This window comes from Cimex lectularius, unplaced genomic scaffold (genome assembly GCF_000648675.2).
Source record: "Cimex lectularius strain Harlan isolate CLEC.00 unplaced genomic scaffold, Clec_2.1 scaffold107, whole genome shotgun sequence".
Classification (NCBI taxonomy): Eukaryota; Metazoa; Arthropoda; class Insecta; order Hemiptera; family Cimicidae; genus Cimex; species Cimex lectularius.
In genome coordinates, this window is record NW_019392698.1 from 425,952 (window position 1) to 449,555 (window position 23,604).

General features: G+C 33.7%; 2 protein-coding genes across 2 annotated transcripts; one reads left to right on the forward strand and one right to left on the reverse strand.

Annotated features, from left to right (window-relative positions):
- Positions 1-5,790: 5,790 nt before the first annotated feature.
- Positions 5,791-13,450, forward strand: LOC106664769 (DEP domain-containing protein 1A-like). Its single transcript, XM_014390764.2, has 9 exons — positions 5,791-5,931; positions 8,473-8,747; positions 8,830-9,018; positions 9,090-9,265; positions 9,376-10,314; positions 10,388-10,572; positions 10,677-10,847; positions 12,505-12,651; positions 12,761-13,450. Exons 1-9 carry the CDS (start codon positions 5,890-5,892, stop codon positions 12,836-12,838), a joined length of 2,202 nt encoding a protein of 733 aa, XP_014246250.1. The 5' UTR covers positions 5,791-5,889; the 3' UTR covers positions 12,839-13,450.
- A 532-nt stretch (positions 13,451-13,982) lies between these two features.
- Positions 13,983-22,593, reverse strand: LOC106664763 (peptidylprolyl isomerase domain and WD repeat-containing protein 1). Its single transcript, XM_014390748.2, has 13 exons — positions 22,323-22,593; positions 20,091-20,202; positions 19,079-19,275; positions 18,931-19,018; positions 18,750-18,852; positions 17,981-18,199; positions 17,777-17,895; positions 17,150-17,342; positions 15,643-15,779; positions 15,485-15,579; positions 14,767-14,952; positions 14,554-14,705; positions 13,983-14,255 (listed from the first exon to the last, which is right to left on the reverse strand). Exons 1-13 carry the CDS (start codon positions 22,483-22,485, stop codon positions 14,112-14,114), a joined length of 1,908 nt encoding a protein of 635 aa, XP_014246234.1. The 5' UTR covers positions 22,486-22,593; the 3' UTR covers positions 13,983-14,111.
- Between the last annotated feature and the right edge of the window lie 1,011 nt (positions 22,594-23,604).

Genomic DNA, 23,604 nt, shown 5'->3' on the forward strand with positions numbered 1-23,604 from the left:
TTATGTATATTTCATTTATAATTGAACATTTTTTAAAGTCTGTATCTTTAAGTTTAGTATTAAATAATAACTTCTGTGATTTTGTAATTTCTCTTTAAGTTTAATAATGATAAAGAAAACTGGATTTCTTTTTTTTTTTCTCCAAGCGAAAATTGTTTGTTTGTATATTCATTTTTCCGAGCGCCATTAAAAGAAATGCTACCAAAAAAAGACAGTTTCAACTATTTTAAAAATTTATTTGTGATCGATGAAGATAAAACTCGAAATGCTAAGTAAGTAGGATTTGTACAAAAATTGCTTGTTATGCATAGAAAATGTTTCATTGTGGAAGATGGGTATATTGTTTTTTTTTTAGACGATTCTCCAATTTAGTTATAGAAAAATTAAGTTCCATTTATTATCTATTTAGTTTGTTTATAAATGCGTTTGTTTATATATTTACCAAAGTGATATTTTTCTCTTGTAGCTTTATAATGCTGTATTGTTAATTTGTAAATTTTGTTAATATTCTGTCCAAAGAAACATTGCCTTAGTGAATATAGGATATTGTTAAATATAAAAATTTAAAAATTAAAAAAAAATTGTATAAGTCAAATTCTTTTTTACTGAGGATGACAGGCAAACTAGTAGAACAGTAACCTAGTTCTTATTAATTGTGAACAACCTTTCTGTATATAATTTTGTAAATAATGTTTTTAAAGGAAAATTGATATTCTTAAAGAGAAAGAAGACAATTGGGCCTGTAATTAATTAATTTTCATGTAAAATGCTATTAAGAAACAACTTTGTGCAAAATTTTGTACATTATATTACTTGTTCATGGTCTTGTTGAAAAAATAATAATTTATTATCTTTTATATCAAGGGTGTGTATAAAATTGTGATTAGTTCAAAAACTTAATTGTTACATATTGTATAGTATTAACAAATTTAACATTGTGCCTTCAGTGTAATTTTAATTTTGATATATCTCTTATTTGTGAGATATTTAAAAAAAAAAAAATGGAAAACATATGAATAGCATTAAATACCCACTCCACATGAATATTTGTTTTACGAAACTGTTATTCAATGTGTACAGACTTAAAATATATTTACTTACAATTCATACCATTGAATTACATATATCCAAACTAGTCTTTTGTTTACACTTGGTATAATTCACTTTCAACATTTAAGTTTGCTCAAAAAAAGAAATTTAGTTTTGTTATTTACAGTACAAATTTTATTATGATTTTATTACCAACAAAAAGAAAAATTGACTTGAAAAATGCATTTTACGAATTACAGTAACAGTGGACCAACATTTGCAAAAAATTAATATTTGTTTGCTTAATTATAAGAAAGAAAATTGTGCAATACTTAAAAAGTTATTGTAAATATTGTTATTACATTTCAACAAGTAATAGAAAAAAAATAATTTTTTGCGACTGATTTACCTACCATTAAATTTTGTTTGTTTTCATTTCAACTTATTCCTTGTTTTCAATTTTTTACTTACCACCCCACAAAATTTCCCGTTTTATTATCGCAGTGTTGTCTTGGGTTTTGTATTAACATTTTAACGTGATTGCTGGATTTTGGAAAAAAAATTCAATTTTTAGAGATGTCCCAAATTGTTCTTTTAAAAAAAATAAAAAATTGAATTGGCCACTGAAAAGAAAACTTTTTTAACAGTTCCTTTTTGTTATTATATGGCTTATACTTAGTATTTGGAAATATAGCAAAGTAGGAAATACAAAAAGGTTTTAAATTTCCTCATAAAAAAAAGAAATAGATCTCATCAAGTGCCAGCGGTCCCAATTGAACCCTCAAGCCATAGCAGTCAGAGTTGTGGTTGAGATCGCATTTTAGCCACAGTTATGCATTTCGGACCGCCCTGGCTTAAACAAAACCCTGAAATAGATAAATTTCCAGCTTTCTTTCAGTCCAGATGGTTTTTTTGCAATTATAAACTACAGCCACTGTATTAGGTTTAATAATTAAAAGATTTCTTATATCATATTCCTAAGAGATGTGAGCGCAATCCTTAAAACCTTTTTGCCAGGTACCCAAACCCATTCATCCTCGCACATTCTTTCCTCTTTACATACCATTCACTCAAGTGCTTGGTGCCAAGAACATTTAAAAAATCAGCACTTCATGCCAAGTCTGGATTTATGTAAGCTCAAATCTAAACATGTATGCACATATATACTCACATGTACAGAATTGAGTCTGTCACTTCTCGCAGTCTATTCCAATTTTAGTAATTTACAATAAATCACTGGCAGAATCAAGAAGAATCACCCACCCGAGGTGTTGGCAGTTCTATGTAGGTATATCCTAGATATCATATATCTAGGTAGGCTGGGGAGTGCTGTTATCAGCTAGGTTAATTCAGCACCTAACGCATGCAGTTCGTAAATCCAAACCCATTCATACTCACACATTCTTTCCTCTTTACATACCATTCACTCAATTAGGGTGGTGGAGTATTCCATATTCCTCCATTACCCATTATATAATTATACACCACTTATATAACTATAAACTAACCTAATTGAGGGTCAATGGGGCACTCAATATTCAGCCATCAACCCTCTCACACTACACATTCATGTCACTAAATTCATTCTCAACACGTGCTGGGTACACAAAAATATCAATATTATATTTAATTTATACATAATCTAACAGTCCTACTACCTTCAAAAATCAGAACTTGGTACCCAGATACTCGCTGCCATGCTCAAGCATCTCTATTGGGTGGCATTCCTAGACGTTTTATATATGGAGCCAAGGACACCTTTCAATTAAGTGGGACACATCGAGTATCCTTTCTCTACATGCCAAACACACGGGCTTCAGCTCAAAAGTAAGTGTCCATGTGTAAACCTCACATGGCTTACCCTTAATCAGGTGAGGATAACCCTTCTTCTATGAGTAGATCCTGTGATCCTCCTATCAGCAGTGCTTTCGATACATGAAAGCTTCTTTGTGGCTATCTTCTTTTAATTTTTAGTGTCAGAGGGCCGGATCGTAATGGTTAAGACCAGAGGTTGTGACGTCCCAGCCTTTAGCCACCTTGTCTACACCTTCGCTTTACCTTTCAGACCTAGTGTCCAGTCAACCACCGTTTTGCTGAGACATTCCAGTTCTCAGTATCTCTTCAACAAGAGGGTTGACTGAGACAGCAGTAATCATAAAGTTTTGCGATTAACTGGTATATTTATTGTTGAAAAAAATCAATGCTTTTGTTCTTTTATATTCTAAGGGTACAAAAAATATCTCATTTTGGTCTAAGGGTGAGGTTTGCAGGCTCCATGGCACTTTAGGTGTTAATAAGATTGACAACAATAAAATGTAAAGGCTGGTACTTTCTCATTTAGTCATCAAGTAATAATCAATAAAGCATTCAAGTTGTGAAGAAATAATTGGAACAAAACCCTAGAGTCAAGATTGAGAAAATGAGCTACATTTGACAAATTATTGGACCATAACATGTTTCCGTTGACATGCCAATTCAGTTAATTACATCATTAAACATTACTTTTATTTTTTTGCCTTAGTTTCATAAAAATTGAGCTTTTCCTTTAACAAATTATTTAAAGGAAGCTAGGATGAGTGCAGGAGAAAACTGAAAAATATACAAAATTATTTAATAACTCGCTTGCTCTAGGTACATTACCTAACATTCTTAAATTCAGTTTTGAACATGACTTCTGTTGGTAAGAAGACTTGTGTAGGCTGAGATTCCTAATCCTGGGAGAGGAAAAGCCCAAGTCTGAGGGATACACCGGAATCTTTGACAAAGCTTTCAGATCTGGTAAAAATAAGTCTCTTCTTTTTCATGGCAATACCTGCACAGGCTTGTTTCTGTTGCTCCAAGACTGATGCTTCCATAGTTTGCAGTGTCCAGTTCTGCAATGGCCCTCTGATTAACTTTTTCACATACCTCTGTCTTAAGATACATTCCCATTGTACCGAGGACTTAATCTTCTTACATTGCCTTATGGATTGTTAGCAATTTGGTAATCCGCAAAAAGGGTTGAGGCCTGATTGATGTTCATCATTGATGTTACCTTAGCCTTCATTGCCACTCTGCCCCGTGAGACCTCGTAACATCAGACAGCAGTTTATTTTCACTAAAAAGATTCATTCTTCCAATTACATTGGAATGACTGATGGACAGTCACACTTAACCTACAACTGTTTTATTATTTTAGTTCCGATTCTACATTTTAAAATTTATAAACATTTTGTATTGTAAAATTGTTTATGCGATATTATCTATTGATAATTGTGTTTTTGACCTTTAATAATACACTAATATACAGCTGGCATTATATCCTTGTACATATATGATAAAGAATTTACATAATATTGAATACTCATTATACATACAATAGAGATGTACAATATTCTGCTGTTACATTTCTCATGAGAATATATTGGCTATTGAAACACCAATTCATCAATTTATAAACCATAAAATTGTGTCATCGTTATATGTAGATGATAGAAAATTTCGTAATACTGGGCTGTCTGGACTATGACTACAATACTAGAAACTCGATACTACCAGAAACTACAGGAATATTGTACACACATGATTTAACATTTTGGTATAACAGGCTTTCTGGACTGTGACTACGAGAATACTGTACCTGGATGATGAGAAATATGGGTATACTGGGCAGTATCAACTGGGACTACTAGAATATTGTACCCAGTTGATGGGAAATTTGAGTATACCGGGCAGTCTGGACTGGTACCACTACATACTACTGGAATATTGTACACAGATGATGAGAAATATGGGTATACTGGGCAATTTGGTCCGGTATTACTAGAAACTACTGGAATATTGTACCCAGATGATGAGAAATATGGGTATACTGGGCAGTATAAATCGGGTCTACTAGAAACTACTAGAATATTGTACGGTTAGTCTGGCCTGGTACTACTAGAAACTGCTAGAATATTGTACCCAGATGATGAGAAATATGGGTATACTGGGCAGTATCAATCGGGACTACCAGAAACTACTAGAATATTATACCCAGATGATGAGAAATATGGGTATACCAGGCAGTATCAGCTGGGATTATTAGAAACTACTAGAATATTATTCACAGATGATGAGAAATATGGGTATACCGGGCAGTATCAGCTTGGACTACTAGAAACTACTAGAATATTATTCACAGATGATGAGAAATATGGGTATACCGGGCAGTATCAGCTGGGACTACTAGAAACTACTAGAATATTATACCCAGATGATGAGAAAGATGGGTATACCAGGCAGTATCAGCTGGGACTACTAGAAACTACTAGATATTATTCACAGATGATGAGAAATATGGGTATACCAGGCAGTATCAGCTGGGACTACTAGAAACTACTAGAATATTGTACCCAGGCGATGGAAACTTTGGGTATACTGGGCATTTTGCACTGGTACTACTAGATTCTACTGCAATATTGTACCCAGATGATGAAAAATATGGGCAGTATCAATCGGGACTACTACAAACTCCTAGAATATTGTACCCAGGTGATGGGAAATTTGGGTATACTGGGCAGTATCAGCCGTTACTACTAGAAACTGCTGAAATATCTGCTGATGGTTTTTTTTTTCACCAATGATGTTTCTAATTTCTTCGTCGTTGGTTTATTTGAAACTAAACTCGACGTGTGACATCTTCTGACGTCGCTGTACCATTGGAGGCTCCATCTATTCGAATAAAATCCGTTTTCGACTCAAGTGTCGCCCTCGCATTGGAAACATGTGAAACATTCCAATTCAAATCCCGTCATTTCCAACAGTCCAAATCTCGGCTGTTTATAAGTGCAATATTATTATTTGACTAAGTTGGACATTTGTATAGATTTAACAGACTTCATGGCGGAAAACACGTTCGGACCATACAGAGCAACAGCTTTGGTATGTATATTTAATATGATACTGTTTTACATATTAAAATAATGTTTGAACTTGTTTATTGACTTTTAATTTAAAAACAATTTGTTTTCCACCCAGCCGTTTTGAATTCTGTTTGTCTCTTCTATTTAGTATTGCAAAGGCATAAAAACAACATTGTGCTAATAATTTTACTGTATATCAACTCTTATAAATAAATGAATTTTCTTAATTTCAAAAGGTCATAAAAAATCAAAATATTTGCACCCTTGGAATCAGACACTACAATCCTTGAAAATTTAGGCAACGTCAGGTTTTTAAATTAATAGGTGATTCCAAATTTTGCGTTTATTGTTTGTTTATTGAATTGTAAAACAAATACATCTAGTGTTTACATTTGTTGTAGTATGTAGTATACTAGGTTTTTTTTAATTTAAATAAACTACCTCCCCAGGTAACGAGGCTCAAATACACTCAGTAAAAAAGTCACCAAAAACCTTTAGTGAAATAGAATAAAACGTTTTAAATTAAAGTAATAACTATTTTTGTTTAGAGGTCTAATTGACTATATTAATTATTTCAATTAATAATTCTCTTTATGTAAGGTAATGGTTGAAGTAGAAAAGTTAGTGTCACGAGCGGGATTCGAACCCATGACCTTCGGCTCAATACGCCGCTGCTCTAACCACATGAGCTATCGTGACTTCGATCCATCGGACACCAACTCCCCACCTCAACCTACAACCTTTCACATTTTACCTTTTTTGGGTGGTTCGAATCCCACTCATGACGCTAGCTTTTTCATGTCAGCCAAGACCACTAAATATAAATGGATTAATATATAATAAGTAAAAAGTAATCACTTCACTAACTCCGTGGCCACTATATATAATGTGGGAAGTTAAGGGGTCAACAAACACCTGAGGCCCTTAAACTATTATTAATTGATTGAATTAATTTGATAATAATCAGCATAATTTTTGAATAGTGGTTTTTGTCAGAAGAATTATGTTGAAATGACTGAGACCCCAGGATCATAAGATGCTTTTAAAGAAAATTAAAATTAGAGAATATAGGTGTTGTGAAAGAGAGAAAGTGAGAATGAGGGAGTTTGTGAGAAAGATGGTAGGAAAGGAAGCGAGATATATAGATAAATAAATGTAGAGAGACAAAGACTGATAAATAGTTAGATAGATAAATTAATAAAAATATTAAGAAAAAAGGCAAGAGTAAAAAGATAGAGCGTGAGCGATACAGAATATGAAAAACAGAATGAATGAGAAAGGGAAACAAAAAAGAGGGAGCTTGTAAGAGAGAAAGAAAGAGTGGAACCGAGAGATATAAATAAATAAATAAATGGAGACAGATAAAAAGTGATGAATAGATATGTAGATAGAAAGAAAAAGTGTGTGCGTGGTGCATGCGCATGCGTGTGTGCATGCACGTGCATGTGTGTGCGCGCGCGCGCGTGTGTGTGTTGTGTGTCACTGCTGTCAGTATCTTTATTAGAGGCAGCCGTGGTAAAGAGATAAAACCATAGCCTGCCTGTGGCCTGACTGTCCCGCGAGTCTAATCCCAAGATCACATCTGAAAAGCTGTGATCTATTGTGAAAGAAGCTCCGCATGAAATCATTTTATTTAGTGTTTATTTCACTATTGAGAAAAAACCATAAAAACAGATTATGTTTTATGTTAGATATACACCTACAATTATTATAATTTATGTAAAATGTAATTTATTAATAAAACCATTATATTTCGTGGTCCGATTGCCTAAATAGCTTTTTTTGATTGATCTTTATGTAAGGTATTGGTTGAAATAAAAAAGTTAGTGTCACGAGCGGGATTCGAACCCACGACCTTCGGCTCAATACGCCGCTGCTCCAACCGCTTGGGCTATCGTGACTTCGATCCACTCGGACGCCAACTCCCCATCTCAACCTACAACCTTTCACATTTTACCTTTTTTGGGTGGTTCGAATCCCACTCATGACGCTAGCTTTTTCATGTCAGCCAAGACCACTAAATATAAATGGATTAATATATAATAAGTAAAAAGTAATCACTTCACTAACTCCGTGGCCACTATATATAATGTGGGAAGTTAAGGGGTCAACAAACACCTGAGGCCCTTAAACTATTATTAATTGATTGAATTAATTTGATAATAATCAGCATAATTTTTGAATAGTGGTTTTTGTCAGAAGAATTATGTTAAAATGACTGAGACCCCAAGATCATAAGATGCTTTTCGCTTATCAGCTTGATGTTCACTTAAATTTGACTAAAAATTGTCGATTAAAATTCCATGGGTTATACCAGGAAATTGAACCAGAACCATTAGCGTGGTAAATAAGAGTCGGACGGCCTAACCACTAAAGTTTATTATTAAATGTACACTCAGCAGAGACAGTAGTTTAATCCTCTTCCGCATCACCCGAGTGGACGTTAACGATAGGCCCTCATATATAACAAGAATTATTTAACTCCATGATTACGAATGTCTTCTCAATTTTTCAAATTAATTTCACCCTTCAAAACCTTTGCTATTGATTTATTTTATAGTGGAATGAAGCTGTGATCATGTTCAGAGATGGAATGAAACTGAAAGAAAATCGTCACAGGCTGCACAAGCACAAGGATTCATTTACAGGAAAAGATGCAGTGAACTTCTTGCATTCGGCTTTACTTGATAATAATTTGTTCAAACCAGATGTAACTAGGAAACAAGTACACCAACTTTTGAATCACTTCATGAAAGCAAATTTAATCCAACAAGTGAGAAACTGTCCGATGAGAAGTGTCGAAAGCTTCCAAGACAGTTCAAAATATTTTTACGAGTGAGAATAATCCATACTAAAAACTAAATTGTCTAGTTTTGCTTTTTTAAATTTTAATATATGTTGTTATTGTTAATTTTAGATTTACAGAAGTTTTAGTCAACTTTGAAATGAATATCCCTGGAGAGACAGCTGTCGTTAACAATCCTGTTAAACAAAAAAGGACTCCCTTGGCAAATAAATATGAGTACGACAGAAAAAAGTCCGAAAAGCTATCTCTTATCAAAAAAGGATACCAAGAAGAAATGTGGAAAGTAGAGATAATGAAAAAGTATGGATACCTTTAATTTTATTTTGTGATTAAATGACTTCTTTTTTGTAAATAACAGTATCAATGTTTAGAATTGAAAAATGTCTTCAATTGGTTGAAATGAAAACTGATGTCAGTCAATTTTTATCCGTGAATAAAATTGATGCTAAATGGGTTACCATAAACTGTTGCCCTAAATGGGCCAAAATAAGGTGGAATACCAATTTGCCACCTTGGATTCTTGGTGCAATTCAAAATTTATTGAAATGTAAGTACATTTCTTTCCAAAATTATTATTTTATAGACAATATTGTTTTCACATAGATTATTGCTGTAAAATATACATACTATCTTAAAAATGGTTTAATGAAATTTTAGGTGCTGTAATTGAAAACGAAGCCACCACTTATCCTATGTTTGGATTAGAATTGTTCAAAATTATTGCCGATTATTTCGATACACTGGAAAATCCTCTGATACCTTCCATCTATAACAATTTGATTTGTACCGTATTTAACCAATTAACTTATCTCAATGAGAAAAGTAAGGTAAAGCGTTATACGAGTTTATCGCAAGAGCATTTGTTATTCCACATTTCCATGCCATGTGCAGAGGATGATGTGATGGAAATTGACAAATCAATAATAAGTGATCTCCCTCCATTTTCTTGCTACGAAACTGCATTTACTTCAGATCACCTTGTGACGAGAATAGTCCCACAAAGTTCGTTCGATATTATTCACTTAAAGAAAAATCAGAAAGATTATTCGAACCAAAATATTGCAAACACATTAAAATCGTCTTGCAGTCTTGGAGATATTTATGGAATGCAAACAAACCCTTACTCAAAGAATCGTTTAATTTCAAATCGACGTCCGTTACAAGTTAAACACAATGGAATAAATGACAATTTATCTGATGATTATTTAAATAAAAATGACCATTTATGTAGCCAAGGAGTTGTTAATGAGGGATTTGTGTATCATCCCTTAGAAAGAGAAAATTTATATGACGATAAAACTCAGCGTAAACTAGAAAAAGGCACCGAATATTGGATAGAAAGAATAAAAAGGAGTCGAAGTCATGATGACATAGATCCATATGCTTATGTCAACCATGGATTGAACTGTTCTTTTGAGGCTGAAGACAAACTTGATTATGCTGACGCGATTAAGAGTGTAAATAGATTAGTAGAAGCAAGTCAATACAAGAGAAAATCTACAAGCTCTGATTCTGATGAACAATCATTCCATTCAGCTTGTTCCCATTCTCTGGCAGATTTGACTGCGAAGAAGAATTACAGTAAAGATTTTATAGGTAATTTTTTTTTAGCAATGAATATTTATCCTGGAATTTTATTAATTGTTCTTTACTTAACTGTGATTTTCAGAAGTTGGCGAAAACGTGGACAATAAAATTGAATGGGTAGAAACTTTCAATAAATTGGGCGTTTCTCTTTTTCATTTCATTTTCATGCTTTTTCCACCGAATAATCGTGCTCAACTTAGGCTTTTAATTATGACTATAAACCATGTATCAGCTAACACCAGTCTTGAAGAACTTTCTTTTTCAAATGTTAGTGCAATAAAACTAATATATATAGAAAGCCCTCGGCTTACATTTAAAACAGTCTGTTTAACATATTTTATATATTGATAAAAATTAATTACTTTTTTTAGATGCTGAACAAAATGAGAAACAGTATTTTGAAATCACATCTTGGAAATGACAAATTAGTCGATCAAATAATTACTTTTATTGCGACAAATCATGAATTGATTTTTTCAGAGCTTTCAGATATTGTAGTTTCTGCTATTGAATCACAAATTGATGCAAGGAACAAAATGCAGGTATGGTATCTTATTATTTGGTCTGGTATGACTGTGCGTGCCCGATGAAATATAAAGCCCTTTCTTAAGATTTCAATTCAAAATCTTTACTCGGTGGGTAGCATAACAAATAAGCCAAATGTTGTGATGCTTTGCTGCAAATAAGCCGACTTATTGGGGTAATTGGCCTAGGTGTAATTTTTTATTTTTACTTCAGTTTTTTTGGGGCCTGTAAGTACAAATATTTTTTGTGTGACTATTTTCACATCAATGGGGATTGTGCATGGGTTGGGTTGGGTTAGGTAGGATAGGGTCAAGGTTAAGGACAGAATAAGTTAGAGCTAGGGATGGGGGCAGGTCAGGTTAGTTAGATAGGGTTATGCTTAAGGACAGATTAGGATAAGAGTTGAGGGTGGGGACAGGTAGGTAGGGTTAAGGATGAATTAGTTTATGAGAGGGGTCAGGTTAAGTTAAGCCAGATTAGGTTAGAATTAAGGATGCAGAATTTAAAAAAATTAAATTAAGGAAAATATAATAGTATAAAAATAATATATAAATATATAATAAATAAATATTAAAATTAAAGTATAAAATTAAAGTACGGGTTAATAAGGATATATTAGGTTTGAGTAAGGTTTAAGGACAGGTTAGGTAGGGTTAAGGTTAAGAACATATTTGGTTTGCGTTAGGGATGGAGACAGGTTAGGTTGGGTTAAGGGCTAGTTAAGTTAGGATTAGGTGAACTTAAGTAGGGTTGGGGTTAAGGATGGAATAGGTTATAGTTAGGAAAGGCAACATGTTAGGGTTAAGAACAGATTAGGTTACGGTTAAGGGTGGATTAAGGTAGGGATATGGACAGGTAAGGTTAGGTAGGGTTAGGGTTAAAATTGATTAGGTTAGGGTTAAGGGTGGATTAAGCTAGAGGTAGGGATAGGGATAGGGGCAGGTAAGGTTAGGTAGAGTTAGGGTTAAAATGGATTAGGTTAGGGTTAAGGATGGATTAAGCTAGAGGTAGGGATAGGGACAGATAGGGTTAGGGTTAGATTACATTATTCTAGAGTGAAAAGCATGAGTGAGCAACCTTTCTCTATAAAGTTGTACAGTTGAACCAGTACAATTTACCCCTTCCCTAATCTAAAAAAAAGAACTGTTTTTCAAGTCGAAACAAGTGACAGTTGTTTTATTGAATTGTCCTTGAGTAAACCTAATTTAAAAAATTGGAAAATGTAGATTAATTAATGAAGAGAAATGTATTTCACACTGATAAAATGTGGTTTTACACTTATCTTTTGTGTGGAAAAAGTTTGGTTTTTCAAAAATCATTAAAAAAAATTTCCAAATATGAAAACCAAACCTGACCTTCACATTAAGGTCGACAAAGCAATACTGAAGGCCTGTAAATCCATTATTTACCCCCAACTCCATGGTTCAGGAATACGAATCCCAAGCTTTGGAAAATGGGGGTTTTCTTGTATAGGTGCATGGTTCTGGAACAACAGCTGTATCTGGGAAGGGGTTTTGTGCATGGTTCCAGGACAATATCCGTAACATAAACGGGTTAAAGATCAACACAGAAAATAATTGGAAATTTGTTCAGACTCAAAAATTAAAATATTACGTATCAAATTGAGAAAACAATTTAAATTAAACATTAAAAGATACTACTTTAAATTTCTAGCCTTTCAGCTTTTGTGAACAAGTGACCAAAGACAAGTTTTTGGAACAAAAGGAAATGCAGTCGTCAATAGCTTTGAACCAGCTTATCGAGCAAATAATGAAGAACGATCAAATCCCGAAAAATGAACAAAAAAAATATTTGAAAAAGGTAATTTTTGTTGTATACCACATTCTTTGAAATTTACACTTGTACTTTAATGTATACACAAATGTATATATGAAAACCTCTATTTGATTATTTACGTTATTTTTTACAGTTTAAAGATCTGTATCCAAATATTTACCAACAGCACTGCTCCAAAATGACATCTGATGTAAAGAATCTTAGAATATGAAACAACTATACCTGTTTATGCCTACTAACTTTGCCTATTTTTTTATTTTAATTAAAAAGAACATAGTTATATATCTACTGTTAAACTAAAATTTTGTGCCAAATCTGAGTTCCTACTAAACTGCTATATGATTCTCATAGGGCAGGCACATTTTTGTTAGTTCATTTTATGTTAAATTTTATTTGCTTATGTATTTTATGATATCATTATTGTAGTTTATTATTTTATATTAGAGGGTAATGAAGTAACGTCTGAATTAGCCGTTCAATATATATATTGAAATTGTACGTATACTCTTGGATTGCTGTGTGCCATTTTAATTTACAAATATTTTTTGTAAAAAAAATCTATTCATTTATATTATATACATATTGCATTTAGTGTGCCTTAAAATAACTGCTTTTAACGTTTTATTTTTGTGTTAATTCTTTTTTATAAGACAAAGTGCAGTTAATACTTTTATATTAGTGGGATTTCTCTTCGATGCAAGTAATTTAAATATTGTTTTTTACCATTGTTTGTTTTATTATTCAATTTATTTAAGGGATGTTAATTAATAAGATGTTGAAGTGCCACATTTTAAACACGAGTACAATAAACTTTTGTATTACAGTGCTCTCTCCCTAATTTGTACCTTGGTACTCCGAACTGGAAAAAATTAAGTAGTCAAAATTTTGAGAGAGAGAGATAGATAAGTGATTGAGAGAGAAGAGAGAGATGGGGGAGAGAGAGTAAGAGAGTAGGGAGGGAGGGAGGAGTGAGTGAGTAAAATAACAAAGAGAAAGTGAGTGAGCCAGCAACACAGAGAGAGATAGTGAGTAAGAGACTAAGAGTGATAGAGAGAGCAAGTGAGTAAGATACTGATAGAGAGAGAGAGAGCAAATGAATAAGTAAACAAGACAGCAGAAAAGAGAGTAAGTAAGAAAGAAAGTGACTAAGAAAGAGTGAGAATGAAATGACATATGAAAGACCAAACCATCTTAAGACTAAATGAATTTTTGAGAATTTCTTTTGTTCAGTGAATCTTCTTCATTATTAAAATAGAATTGTTAGATCAGTCTACATTGGTCTTTTGTTAAGATACACTTCATAAAGACCCAATTGAACATCGACTTTAAAATTAGTGAAAATGGATCAATAAAAATTGTCATTAACAAAACTTTTATTTATATCAACAATATTAATACAAATCAAGTATTTGCCTGTTTCTTTTAATGTAATTACAAATTCATATTCACACAGAATATTAACACAATTCTGAACCATAATGGAACTACTTCAGTGTGATATTTATAATAGAGATTTCATCATACGGCTTGTCAGTTTTGGGATTTGTTTTTGCCGTGCTGATATTATGTACAATTTCCATTCCTTTCACAACTCGTCCGAAAACAGTATGTTTGTTGTCCAACCAAGGCTAAAAAAGAAAGACACATAAGGAAATTGTAAATATTTTGACTTTACAGTGAACATTGGCTCGATGGTAATCAAACAAATTTCTTTGTGTATTTTTTTAATCGAATTTCTTATTTTTAAAAAAGTTAATTGTTTCTATTATTCAAACCTTCTATCTTTTAACTATATTTACTCTCTTATTTTAAGCCTTTGAGGTAAAATCAGATCAATAGTTAAATTCATGGATGACAATTTAAAGTTGAATTTATGATCAAGTATTTTTAGCAGTAGGAAAGATTTAAAATTTAAAATTCACTTACGGTTGGTACAAGAGTTATGAAAAACTGACTTCCATTTGTGTTCGGACCTGCATTTGCCATGCTGACGGTGTATGGACGGTCGTGTTTTAAATTCGGTTTAAACTCATCCTCGAATTCTCCTCCCCAAATACTCTCACCACCGGAGCCAGTACCTGGAGTTAAAAAAAAAGGTTACACCTAAATTAAGAAATTGTAACAGTGAAATTCAAATACCTGTAGGATCGCCGGTCTGGATCATAAACCCCTTTATAACGCGATGAAATATGTGACCGTTATAGTAACCATTTTTACTGTGGACATAGAAATTCTCAACAGTGCGTGAACATTCGTTAAACAATTTTATATGAATGTCTCCAAATGTTGTATGAATTATTGCTGATTCACATGTCAATGCTGTGCCTGGAAAAAATATCAAAATGATTCATGTAATACAATAACACAAATAAATTCAATTAAGAGAAAATGAAATATAGGTGGCCCTCAGAGGATCTAACTCGTAGAATCCTCACCCGATTGAATGGTGCCATTCCTTGGCTCTGTATAACCAATATGACAATTGTGCCTGAACAAATATCTGGGTCCTCTGTTCTGATTTTTGGAGGAAAAAAAGGAGTGTTTTACTGTATACAGTACTGACAGTTTTGTACCTAGGGTGTGGCACATGTGTACATCTGTGCGCAGAATTGGGCTTATCTAAATTAGAATATGAATAAAAAAATCCATCCATTGTTGATATAAGCCAAAAGACGAAAAGAAGAGAAATAAAGCTTTTCAGTGGTCATACTACTGTGGGCAATGGATAAAATCCATAAGAGGTATGAATTTTTGAGTGGAAAACGACACTGCAGAAAAAGTTTCATTGAAGTTTACTGTAAGTCAAATGCCAAGCTAAATAAGACAAAAAAATAATAATAATAAATGAAATGTATACCGGTCGGCTCTGTTGCTGCAAGGACGTCTTCTGTTGTTGGTCTTTCATTGAAAATGTCCCTATCGGACTCGCCGTCAATACTCAGAGGCTCAAAGCTGTAATGGATCAATATATGATTATTTAAAACAAGTATAAATAAAAATTAGTAAGTTACTTACTGAGTAAAACAATAAAATCTGTTTTTCTTATACGCTGTAGAATAAATTACAGGATCTGTTGCTACTGACTGGAGTGTCGGGTTGACTGCAGCCTCCAACTCGAATGAAGACGATGCTTGCGTTATTTTAATTTTACCCTGTACAAACAGATCCATGTTTTATGCTTAACACTTAACATAGTACAGAAGACGCTCAGGTGTGTCCTAGCCCCCTTTATTTTCTTGGACGATTGGTCACCTTTGTGAGGAAATGTTCTACCAGTTCTATCTGACCTTATCTTATAATACATTTCATCTAATTCATTCTGACTACCCAAATTTTTTTACTTATAGAGATTATTATAGGGAATAGTATTTATTATTTTTATATCAGATATACATTTTTTATAATGTAAACACATATTACTATATTACTTTTATTATTACAGAACAGGTAAATAGTGTAACCAGATTAGGTTTTCGAACAAAGAAATAGTGCTACCTGGCCGGGGGATGCTCCTGAGTGTGCTAGTTTTTTGAGCAGGTAGAGCGGGTCTCGGCCTCCGGCTACAAAGGCCGTAAGTCAATGCTTTTTTTTTTTTAAATAATTCCTCTCATTCATACAGGAGGGCTTAACAAGAAAGTACTCACTGGGATAAACCATTATCAATTAAAATTCCATGAGCTATGCTAGGATTCAAACCCAGAACTGCTAGCATGGCAAATAAGAGTCGGACACAAATAAAACAAAGCCCCAAAAATAAAAAAAATGATATTTTGAATGCTCAAATGTTTGGGGTTTAACTATATATTATTAATTAGTCAATCATTAAAATTTATTTATTATTACCTGAAGTAAGGTGACCTGAATGGGCTTGAAATTTTCAGATTTGAATGAGACCAGGTCACCAATGATCTGACCATGGCATGGGTTCTTAGGCATTTGGGACATAAAGGCAATAAAGAAAAATAATATGATAAAGAGGACATGGCCAAAAAAGAGCCAATATAAATTTTCTATGCTATGAACCCTATTGTGGCCTAGCATCTTGCCACAAAAAAGGACACATCCAAAAATGGATCCTTAATGAGTCCAATACCTGGTGGAGCAACACTCGAAGAGATCAGAGAAGGGCTTTCCTCAAGACTTACTAAGGAATTACTGGAAAGTTAACGCAAAGAACTTTGATTCTGGTTAGACTCCTGACAAGGCACGTGCACCGTATAGGATTACAGACAGAAGAAACACTGTGCAGATACTGCCAGGAAGACGAGGATACCGTAGAACTTGTTTTATGTTTTTGTCTATGTAAGATCCTATACAAAGCTGACAAGGCTATGGAGGTTGATTAACAGCCTGAAGCTTGCAAGTGAGTTATACAATTAGATGAGCACACTAAATCTACTCAGGTTTAGGTGCAGAAGGCCTTGTGGTCAACTCTTTTATCCCTATCCCTATCGCTATGGTCAACTGTTTGAAATACTGTACATTATTAATTAGTCAATTATTAAAATTAAGTTATTATTACCTGAAATAAGGCGACCTGAATGGGCCTGAAGTTTTCAGATTTGCCAATTATCCTTTTGCAATTATTTGTCATTATGTTGTAAACGTGAATGCCGAGCATGGTGCAGAAAATTATGAAAAAACCACTTTCATCAAATATGACATTGCAGAAATTCAGATTTCCAGATTTCTCCAATTCTCGCTCAATTGCCATTCTGTTTAAATAAAAATTATACAAAATGACTTGTAAATTTTCAAATAAGGTAAAAAGAAATGTTCCATTTAGCAGTTAAAATGTTTAAATTTGTAAGGTGGACCCTTGCCTACAATAAGATTGCACAATACATTTATTGTGCAATAATATTGAATGACATCTCGATCCCAATTTATCATGCAATAATATTGAAGTCCTATAAATGTCACTGTTTTTGCGTGAGCAAAACCTAGTGTTGCCAGATGTCAGATCGATATATTGTGCAATATTAACTCTACAAGGTGCAAAAAAAATTAAAATCGCTCAAAAGTTTGTTCAATCATTGAGTGAACTTCAATAATAACCCTAAACGGTCAAAAATATTGTGCAATATAATTGATCGTCTAGGGCCTAACTTCCTTCATGCTTATGAGGATTTAATGCGTATATATTTACCTTCGGCCGAATTCCATATTAGATACCTGTTGTTCCTCCTGTTGTAGGCTTGTTAACTGATGTAAGCTTTCATCTATTTCAGTAAATAATTTTCCAGTCAAAAAGGTAAATACTCTTATCTGAACAAATGAAACAGGAATTACAACCATTAAAATAAAACAGAACACACACTACTACAGTTCCATGTAACCTTTTTAAGTTAACCTTTCTGTCAGTGGATGTAGTCGAAAAATAAATTCCATTGGGGCTGACTGAAACACTTGTTACGGAGGTTTTCCGTTTGAAGAACTCGTAAAGATCGGTGTCCAATTTTGATTCGAATTTTACACATTTTGGAAACAAGTAATCATTCTTCGCTCCCGCCCAGTATTCAATTATACCAGATGTGTCCACTGATATGGAAACATCAAATGTGGCATTGTACTAAAACAAAAATAAAAGAAAATTTAAACATGTTACATTTTGACACTTAAGTATCAAGTTCTGTGAGATAAAGCTCTAGTCAACAAACAACTGAGCTGATTTGCACTGTGTATAAACTACGAACTTGGCCCATAAAAGTTTGATTAAATAAATCAACAATACAATGTTTGTATGTGTATATATTAATTATTTATGGACTGACAAACATCAAGTGGTCATCAGCCCTGTGCTTTAAATGGAAATTTTTTTTGTTTCCCTGCTTGTGCATCTTTATTGCTGATGTCTCTCATATTTTGTCGTAAGTTTTCTTAGCTTGCTAACCACTTGAAGGTACCTCAGGTTATCAAATTGCTATTAAGAAAACAAGAAAAAAATAAACACATAAGACAAAGATTTTCATGCTTCCCACCTCCCCCCGAAACACCCCTAGCGAGGGGATCCTGCCCTCCACTGTTGTGAATAAATAGGTAATTTCAAATGTTTTTTTTTTTTTTTTTTTTCATGGAAATCTTTAAGAATGTGTTAAAAAACCAAAACCAAAAATAATTACTTGAATAAGTGTCACTGGTTTAGCATGTATTTTCAATTCAGCAATAGTCGCATCTGATCCTTTACCATCATAAATCCGTATAAGTGATGAATTTTTGTCTGACCTGGAAATATTAATAAAAGAACTTAATCAAACCCTCGCTAAAATGTTTTAAAAGAAACAATTAAAATTGAATGATTACACTGCAATTGTATGTTGTAAATCTTTTCCCCCGTGATTCCATTCAAGCCATACAGGAGTGTAATTGAGTGATATCATATTGATCATATCTGAAATTTGTAAAGCATTAATAAATAAAAACTCCAAGAAAATGTATAATTTGTTATTACCAAAACTCAGAATGTCAAAAATTTTAATATCCTTATCGACTCCAGCTGATGCCAAAAGGCTGCCGTTATAATTTGAAGCTATTGATGTTATCATGCCGATGTGGGCTTTGAAATGCTTTACAAATTCGATGCCGCGTTCCATTTTTTTCCAAAATTTTATGGCACCATCAACACTAGCAGTAATCAGGAAATTTGTTCTACAACAGAAAATTGTATTGTGAGATTTATCTATGTTGTCTGCGGTGTGATGAACATGTAATTTGGTCGTCATATCATTATTATTTGATTATACACTTTTACAGATAAAGAGATTTTAATTAAAACTTGAAGAAGAAGAGGCTTAAGACAAAGGTGCTGAGAAGGTAGTCCAATTTTTAATTTAGCAGTTCTGGTTACAACAAGAGGTGTTTTTGAAATGATTTTTTTTGGTGGATAAATTCCAGGAGTGTACTTCTATGAACTCTTTAGTTGCCTGTTCTGAATGCATCATTGTGCATTTATAGATATTCTTAATATTTTGAAATATGTACTTTTAAGTTCAGTTGATGTGGCACTTTCTCATACTCATTTTACTATAAGGATTTAATTTGGTTTTCAATTTTGATTTTCTATTGACCATGCAAAATATAGTAAGTCGTACCTATGTTTCTGTTAACTTTTAGGATGCTTAAGTCTTGCTTGTGCTTCCATTTTTTATGATGCTTAAGTCTTGCATGTGCTTGCGTTAATTTTTAGGATGCGTAAGTTTTGCATGTATTTCCATTAATTGTTATGATGCATAAGTCTTGCATATGCTTGCATTAGATCCGTAGTAAGCCTTGCAACCGTGTTTGGTTGAATTTTTGGAAAGAGTAAGTTTTCCGTGTGTTTTTGTTTAATTTTTTGGATGTGTATGATGTGCTTCTGTTAATTTTTAGTAAGAATAACAAGTCTGGGGGTTGGGTCAATACATAAAAAATTTAACATATCCTCATTGCATATTGTCAAAAAGAATTTGTTTAAAGCTACTTACTTTGTAAACTTAATATGCGTAATCACATCTCGGTGCATATAACTTTTCTCGTATGACTCTGATGAAGGCAAATTTCTATAATAGATCTCAAAGTTCTCATCACTTAGCACATCTAAAATAATACAAACAGTTAGTTTTCATGTAGTTTATTTTTAAACTGCCTATTCTAGCTGGTTCATTCAGTCCATCACACCAAAAACGATCAGAAATGGGCAACCTACAGGTTCAGAGACCTGAAGATTCCTTGTAGAAATGTCACAATTAGATTTTTAATGCATTAATAAGCCTTATAATAAAAATATTTAAAAAAGTCTATGCTGGGATTCAAATCCAGAACAACTGGCATGACAAATATGAATTGGTTGGTAATGATTCAGAGGTTGAGGAAGTAAATCTATAGGTCTTTTTAGAGGTGTAGATTTTTTTTTAAATTTTTATTACTAACTTTTGTTATCACATATAATTTGAGGATACATAGAAATATTTATGACAATTTACATATTTACATTGAGAGGAGCAAATAATATTATTCTCCTACTTCACTTCACTAATTAAACTTCACTGACTACTCCTCAGAAAGGTGGTCATGGGTCCATTTCATCGTGAGACGCCTTATGGAATTGTAGTGTTGAGTTCTGTTGGACAAGGCTTGGGCGAGACTATTGGGGTGATGGGAGAGATTATTAGTAAATTTTTTGGGAATTATTTTTTGTTTGATAAATGGAATTTTAAGGTCATTGTGGAGGATAGTAGATACTACCATAACATAATACAGAGCATTTATAATTGATCAGAGAACTTTAGACTGAAAGAACTGGAGACGTTGAATTTTTTTTTTTTTTTACGAGGGTTCACAACAGCAGAGGTCATATAAACCTTCAGGGTGTTGGTGTTTTTGAAAAAAAGCCCATTTGTAAGTATGTCGGGTTCAAATGCAGGGCAGCTGGATTCGAACCCGGGACCTTTACCTTACAGTGATGAACGCCGTGTCAAAGACTAAACCTTGCGGCCATCGACGCCCCTACGTTGAATATTGTAAGATTTAGTGGTTCCCGATAGTTCTATTCCGTCCAAATCTAGTAGCAATTCTGACCAAAAAATAGTAATATTTTATAAATTGTAAGTTTGTTCGTCGATAGCTTGGATTGTCATCCTATAAGTTTGTAGTGTCTCATGCCCAACCACTGCCTTTATGTCAAAGGAATGCCATGCCTACACGCTCCTTGTAATGGGCCAAGGCCTGGCACTCTTTGATCGAGTGCAATACTCTAAGCGACCTTTCTCTACAAGTGGTACACCTGAGCAGGATTTGCTCCAAAAGCAGGTGTCCATGTGTCAATCCTGTATGGCCTATCCTCAAACAGGTGAGCACAATCCCTTACTTGCAGTTGTTAGTTTTCTCAGACAATCCGAATAATTGACACTGCCAATTTTCATTTATTGTATTCTTTATTGCTAGTCCAGCGTCACCATATTACGGTGGATTGGTCTGAAGGGCGACGTCACAGCTTTCACAGCCTCATCTACACGTTTGTTGCCCTCCAGCTCGATGTGTCCATGTATCCAGATGACAACCACTGTTTTTCCGAGTCACTCCAACTCAGCATATCTCTGTAATAAGAGGGTTAATTTATCTAGGGAGTCAGTATAGACGATGCCACAGGAGTGGCCATGATGTGGATAAGGAACATCGTCATAGCAGATTGTTAGAAGAGATTTGCTTTGGAGTGTAATTATGACATGGACTTGCTTTCATTTTTCATTATCTACATCAAAGTGCTAAACATGTGATGTGTCTATGCAGATCTTCTACGGGGGTGGGGAGCAGAGGATAGTATAGCAGTGTATATATTGGCAAAATATGCAGTATTCAGACCCGAAAGAACTGCTCTGTTATTTTTAATGTAGTATTGCAGACTAGTCCTAGTTGACGGATTTGAATAGAAACTCTACAGGGCAAAGTGGCAAGCGGCATCCTTGTAACGTATCGCTTGTTTATTTACTTTTCTAACCCTTGAAAGGGAGAACTAACGGGTACTTAAAGAACCCAAATTGTGCGAGACAAAATTGAAAGAATGTCACCAATCAAACACAACCATTGTACAAATAAACTACAACTACTATAAACAAACTACTATATCTCACTTTTTTTACATAAACCTTTTGAAATAGGTCAGTTAAAAGACGAACAGCTGAATTTAACAAAACATTTTTTCTTGTAAAAGTGCTTACGTTTTTTCTTAGGGTCATCTTCTTTGTGAGATGATTCGTGCAAGTCTTCGTTGCGCTTTTTCCTTTTCCTTTTTACCATTTCTTTATCTTCGCTGTCTGACGAATCGTTTCCATTTCTATGATGAGTTTCCGCTTTTGTATTTTCATTTTCGGCCTTTTCCATCGTCGTGATCTTTTTCTTTACTGATTTTTACGGTCGGATTTTCAAAATTTTTTTTTACTTGTATAGTGTACTTGTAACAGTCAGAGAAACTCGCTTAACGCCGGCAAACGGAAGTGAAAACAGATCGTTCGTGAACGAGAACGACGAATGAAATGAACGATCCGCTCTTTTTCTTACCTAACGTACTCCTAAGTCAACGCTTATTTTATTAAGAGCAAAAAACCCAGTAACAAATAAATAATATTTCATAAATAAATTTTCTAATAAAAAAGAAGAAAATGAATTAAAAAAAGGCAAAACATATTTACATCTGTGATGAAAGACATGCATTTTTAATTAACAAAACCAATATTACATAGATCATGATTAAGTCGATTAAGGAAAAAATTAAAAAGATCATCAATTGGAGGAAAAGTGTTAACATCAGTGTCCATTAGTCTAGCTATGCTGGAGTACTTAATTCCAGGGCAGAGGGGCGACGAAGAAACCAATAAATCGGACAAGGGAAGTTCGATGAGGGCACTCATCGGCCTTGAACTCTTTTGTTGCTTACCAAAAGGCCAAACTCAACCAGAAAATATATTAAAAATAAGTCCTCAGTTTAAGGGGATTGCATGACTCAGACAATTTTAAAAAAAGATGTAGCATAGTGTTAATGAGTGAGGATTGGCTGTACCTTAACCCATGGGCACCTAACTTATCGGCCCTGGTCTTTTTTGCCTTTGTGTCATACCAAACTGCCAAAAACGTGGATTCATCAGAAAATGGATTAAAAATAAGTCCTAGGTTCAAGTGGAATGCATGCCATTGAGAATCTTAAAATCAGGAATAGCCTAGTGTAAATGCCCCTGATGATTGGCCATACCTTAACCCATGGGCATCTACTTATCGGTAAAAGACCTAGGACACCTATTGGTCCTGTGGTCTTTTTTGCCTTTTGTGGCATACCAAACTGCCAAAAATGAGGATCCATCAGACAATGTATTAAAAATAAGGTTTCTTGCAGCAATGACACTATTTCTGTCTTGGAGTGGAAGTTGTGGAATCGTTTTTGGATCGTGTCCGTCACAAATGAGAGTTGGCCTCTTTCAAATGAGGCAACTAGTTGAACGGACAGGT